This window comes from Nestor notabilis, unplaced genomic scaffold, assembly GCF_000696875.1.
Source record: "Nestor notabilis isolate BGI_N333 unplaced genomic scaffold, ASM69687v1 scaffold27053, whole genome shotgun sequence".
NCBI classification, from domain to species: Eukaryota; Metazoa; Chordata; class Aves; order Psittaciformes; family Psittacidae; genus Nestor; species Nestor notabilis.
The window spans coordinates 1-5,623 of record NW_009921900.1 but is presented as its reverse complement, the minus strand read 5'-3'; the positions used below and the strand labels follow the sequence as shown (position 1 = coordinate 5,623).

The window sequence follows — 5,623 nt, the reverse complement described above, 5'->3', positions numbered from 1 at the left end:
GGTCTTAGCCCTGGCCATCCTCGTAATGCTCCCTTTCCCATGGGAGAAAGGGACAGGCGCTTTCACCTTCACAGTACCCCCTCCCTCGCACACCTCTCCTTCCAGCCAGCACCCTGCCCCTTCCGTAAAGTGCACAGCAGCAACCACTGTCAGAACAGGGCAGTACATGAAATTTTGGGGCATAAGATCTGTCACACCAGATCATTTTCGCCTTGCATTAGTGTATTTTCCAAAGGTATACAACAAGTAATCACTGTTTAACCACTCATTGGTGCAGTACCAATGCACAAATGTCATCATACCCTGAACATTCACCACGCCTGGAGAGAATCTTGTGACTTGCAGCTCCAGGGCTACAACAGCTGCTAGTAATTTTTGTCTTTCATTGTTACTTGGAATATTTCAAGTAACATTGAAATACTGTATTATTAAAACCAGTTTTGGAGCTATAATGATTTTTTTACCTTTTTTTTTAATCTTCTGAAGAGTTCACATTTGTTAAGAACAGCATAAATCTACTGCAAGTGCTCATGCACACATTTCTGTTACCAAATCCACTCTGTAAGAAATGCAGACTACAAACAGTTTAAACACAGAACACCACAGTGTTTAAGCACAAACAGCTGGGCATTCATACTCTGAAAACAGCATGCATAGGAAGCAGATGTTAGGTACTTATAATTCTTGAAGCATCAGTAGAGAACCCTGCTAACTGAGTCACACTGGGGTTAATGGTTGTGCTCAGAAGACTTTCAGACAGGCCTCTGAAACAAGTCTCTATTTCTAAACTTCACATGCCTAGGTGTAAAATAGAAGCTTACTTATTTTTATAGGAAAAAGTAATTTTTATCGATTGCCTTTTGTTATTATTTTGCTATAGTTTACATGGTTTTTATTGTGGTGAGAAGATGCAGGCTCTGGCAAGCTGCTTTTCTGTAAACATGTTGCTAATGGCTTTTAAAGTTACTCATACTTTCTATCTGCTGAGGAAATTATAATTTCAAGGCCTCTTTTCATCTTACAGTGGTCATCACCTCCAGAAATCATTGAACGCTTTAAATCTGAGGAAATATGGCTTGCTCCACCTCAGTTCTATGAACTGTGTAGGCTGTGCAACTTCTCTTCACTCCATGAGTTACACAAGTTCAGCTCTGCCAGAGCTCTAGAGGGATGTGAATGCTGGATGCCTGTGATGTTAACTGCTGCAGACGGCTACATCCAGCTACTGCCAGGTAAGTAAAAAGATGAAGGTTCTTTGGAATACATAAAAGATTGGAGTTGCTATGTACTCAAGCCACATTATATAAACCATCTATGACTGTAATGAAAATACTCTAAAGGGTAGTTACTGCACATGTTTTGTACTGTTTGGCCTCCTTCTTCAATAGAGTTGATAATGATGACTGCCCAAGACAATCTACTGCATCCGACAAACACCACAGTTATTTCTGTACTCCTCAAACTCATTGCCATTAATACACTTATGAAGAAACTCTACCATTTAAACTTTTCTTAAGGACGTATTAGAACTTCTTGTAGTTAGTTCTTTTCAGTGGGAATTCTCACTTCAGTTATCCGTTTGTCTTTGTAAGGGCAAGTGGATGAAGCACAGGTACATTACCAGTCTTCACAACTGTAATGATAGGGCAGTGATCTAAAAAGATACACTAATCCATTTTCCTCCTGCCCTTACTCCTACTTCACTCTCATTTCACGATCATGTATATTTTCCATTTTCCTTAAGAAAAGCTGCACATAGTCATTATTTTCTGCTTCAGTTTGCTTTTCATTATGCTTTTTTCCTCACAACTGACCTCTAGAACTTCTGCATGTGTTGTTAGCACTCTTGCACAAGTATAACATGCATTTACATTACAAAACACTCTTTTCTTCAACAAAACACAACAAGTTTCTATTATTGGTCCTACTGTAGCCTATCTTTATAAATGTAGAAAAGTATTTGTCTTACTCCCCACCTATTCTATAAACTCCTGTCTGACCAGACTGTGATTATAGCATATTAGTATTATCAGGAGCACTGAACATTGAAATCAACACCTTTCATGTGCACTGCAGTGTCCCCTTACACATACTTCAGACATTTACGGCTATATATTTAAATTTGAAAATGTTTAGAGGCAGTTTACTTTTGTATTGTGAAATACATTTCCACTGAGATTCATGTCGTGATATTTAAAAATTGCTGGTGTCATTCAATCAAAAGGCTGAAAAGTTAAGCAATGTATAACTAAAACCTTTTTCCCACCCCCAGGAGATGAGTTATATCCAGAAGATCCAGATTATACAGGAGAAAAGAAAATAATCACGTCAACAGACAAGAAAGTTGAAGATCTCATGAAAGAGGGTAGAGTATTTCACAGGATAGTAATAAAAAACATCAACAATCTTGCTGTCTATGTTAATATTCAAGCAAAATATAATCATATAAATCCACTGACGATAAACCCTGCTTGTTCAGATTACAATAGCAGATTATAATATCCGCTTGGTTTAAAGATAGAAATTTTTTAATTACATACATACATATTCACTGTGAGCTTTGGACCTTTCTAATCATTGCCAAATAGTCTGAAAAATATTCCTCTATCCTGCCAAAGTATTTTGTGTGTGTGATTTCAAAGTTATATGTAACTAATTCCGAGTTTTTGAAATAGAACAGTTGTGCCAATTACAATGTTGAGAGGCCACTGAAAATTTAACGTAACCATCAACTTTATTATTGTGATGTGGTATTAATTACACTGAACAATTGCCATCATATTCTACTTACATACCAATTGCAGAAATAGCTGCAACACTGGTGTGCTGGGTCACACAGGTCCTTTTCTCCCTGAAAATCTAAGTATATATTAAAAGTTCAGAGCAGGTGTGTTTTGAGTAGAATTATTCTTTGGCTATGCTTCCCAAAGTTATCCACTAAACAACTGTAATGTGCACGTAGAAATCAGTAAAATATCCCATTCCCTATCTGCTGACATCTCCCAGTCTATTCTCCCTTTCATCCTGGGGAAAATCAGTGTGTATGTATATATACAGATTTATTATCTGAGAGTCAGTTTTTAAAAATAATATTATGAAGTTAGTATTTATATTAGATATACCTATTTTTACTAATGGTAATTAGTCAAAATTATAGTTTTCAAAAATAGATAATTAACACAAAGGCATCCATCAGATTGAGTGCCTTCTCAGGTTGGTTCTTGGGGATTTCGGGTTGGTTGGTTTTGTCTTTTTTTTTGTGCAATATGTGGAATAAATGGTGCAGTGATGTGACTTCTTTATCTGGAACAAGTAAGTATGATGACTTGACAATAGCCAGTGAAGTTGTTCGGAAAGCTTTGTTTCAGCTTTTGTTCTGTATTACAATTAAAAACTTCTGCAAAATTTTCATTAAATTGGTTTGTAGTGTTGACTTCAATTGGGAAAAAAACTTGTCTTTTTCTTCTCTCTGAACATGCTCAGGCTGTTTCTGGTTTTGCAGACCTTACTGAAATTTATATACCCCTGCAAAACATGGGTCACATGAAGCAGAATATTATGCAGTATATTATCTTCTTCAGAATATTCTGGCTCTCTCTTCTGAACATGAAGACAATGGGGTAATTAAAATGGAGAATAGAGGAAACAAGGAAAATATTCAGTAAAGCTGTCTTACATGACATGGTCAGGGGCATCTTTCACTAGACCAGGTTGCTCCAAGCCCCGTCCAACCTGTTGCTGAACGCTGCCAGGGAAGGGGCAGCCACAGCTTCTTTGGGCAACCTGTGCCAGTGCCTCACCACCCCAACACTGAATAAGTTCTTCTTAATATTAATCTCAATTTATTACCCTCTGTCAGTTTAAAACAAAAAAGCAAAAAAAAAAAAAGCTTGAAAGCAGGTGAACCATTTTATCTGGAACTTGCGAGGAATACTCTGCTTGAGGCAGTTATCTGCCAATGCCAAACTTCAGTGGTTCAGGATGACATTCTCCAAGCTGTAACTTCAAGCTGGTGACTTCACAGCAGAAGTTACTTGCAGTTTTAACTGACCATTTTGTGTTTAGCTCCTTTAGAGAGCTCTCCTTGTGCCTAACACAACTTCTCTGTGCAACCTGTTCCACTGTCTCACCACTCTCACAATGAAGAATTTCTTCCGTGTCTGTATAAACTAAAGCTACTCATTTTCAATTTAAAGCCATTACCCCTAGTGCAGTCACTACAGGCCCTGGTAAAAACCCTCCCATCCTCTAGCTACCTGAACAACTGAAAGTTCAGTCTTTGAAAAACTTGGGGTCTTTACTCATCTAGCCCATATCCCTCAAGATCATGAATTCAAACATACAAAACAATATATATAAGAAAATGCAAAAAATTTAAGAAATTATGTAATCTGAAATTGCTTTGATTTCAGAATTCATCCTTAGAGTTGCTCAAGTTTCCTTGATGATCTTTTTATTTTTGCATATTTTATAGATGTTCTACTATTTTGCTTTTGTGACAGAAAGTAGCTATTAGTAGAAAATATTTTCAGGAAACAAGTTATTCAGCAACATAGATACAGGTTAGATTCTTGCAGAAGTTTTTACACTCCTGCATGTACCTGTACATTATGCCTTTAATTGTAAGCTTTTCTGTGTAAAAACTAGTTAGTTCAATACTAAATCTGCATCTCAAAAGTGAGCAGTCTTCCTCTTCATCTTTGATTGACGCCTGTACTTTTTTTTTCACCAACAAAAGCAAAATGGTCCAGGAGGGGGAGCTCGAAGGCCAAAAGACAAACGAGTTGAGGGGCAGAAAGAAAAAAGAAAAAAAAGTTTATATACATACACATAGATATACACACACACATACGTATGTATCCTATTTTACATAGAAAGTTACTATTAACGTTAGCTGCAACCATAAATGGCTTAAAGTAATCATACAGTGAATACCTTTTGAGTTAAAAATATTGATTAAAGCTGTAGTTTCACAATATTGAGGCCCTCTTAAGTATGGGCTTCTGCCCAAAGAGGTGAGCTTCATGTCCCAACTAAGTGTTTCATCCCCTTCCCTTGGCCCAGCACCTTGTCCGTGCACCCTTGTGCAATACTACTCAGGCCTGAACCACTCTTTTTTAAGCCTGAATGAAAAGGGTAGCACACGAATTAGAAAGAAATAAACAAGGAAAAAGCAGCTGCCTTATGACAGAGCTTGAGATGCAAAGTGACCATTTCCTTTGAGGCCGAAATAAGATTTACAACTTCTGCTGTGGAAATGTACATATTTAAGTAGCACAGCTGAACTCCAATCTGGCAGTACCAGGTTCTCCTTTTCCCCATCTACCTATTTTCACACACCTTTGAAGAACATGCACCACTGCAGACTTTGCTTCCTCTGGCAACACAGGTACCACAGCAGCCCCGGCTGCTACCGCCTCACGCTGCGAGACACAACCCCACCTCACGAGCAACCGCCGCCCGCTGTTCCGCCATGTTCCCGTGCGGCCCCTTCCGTGCTCCGCTTGGGTACCACCTCGGCCAGCCTGGTCCCTCCGAGCCCGCAGCAGGACCCGTAGTAAACTTAACTCTTAGGTAAAGCTCCTTTACCACAATAACGCGCTGAAGCAGCCGAGAAGGCGCC

The 5,623-nt window shown here is 38.5% G+C and overlaps 1 protein-coding gene across 1 annotated transcript; it reads left to right on the top strand.

The window, feature by feature from the left end:
- Positions 1 to 1,024: 1,024 nt before the first annotated feature.
- NUDT19 (nudix (nucleoside diphosphate linked moiety X)-type motif 19) lies at positions 1,025 to 2,499 on the top strand (the record flags this gene model as incomplete). The annotated part of the gene is made up of 2 exons (XM_010011355.1): positions 1,025 to 1,232; positions 2,273 to 2,499. Coding segments are annotated over 2 exons (435 nt in total), but the record flags the coding sequence as incomplete, so codon positions are not given.
- Between the last annotated feature and the right edge of the window lie 3,124 nt (positions 2,500 to 5,623).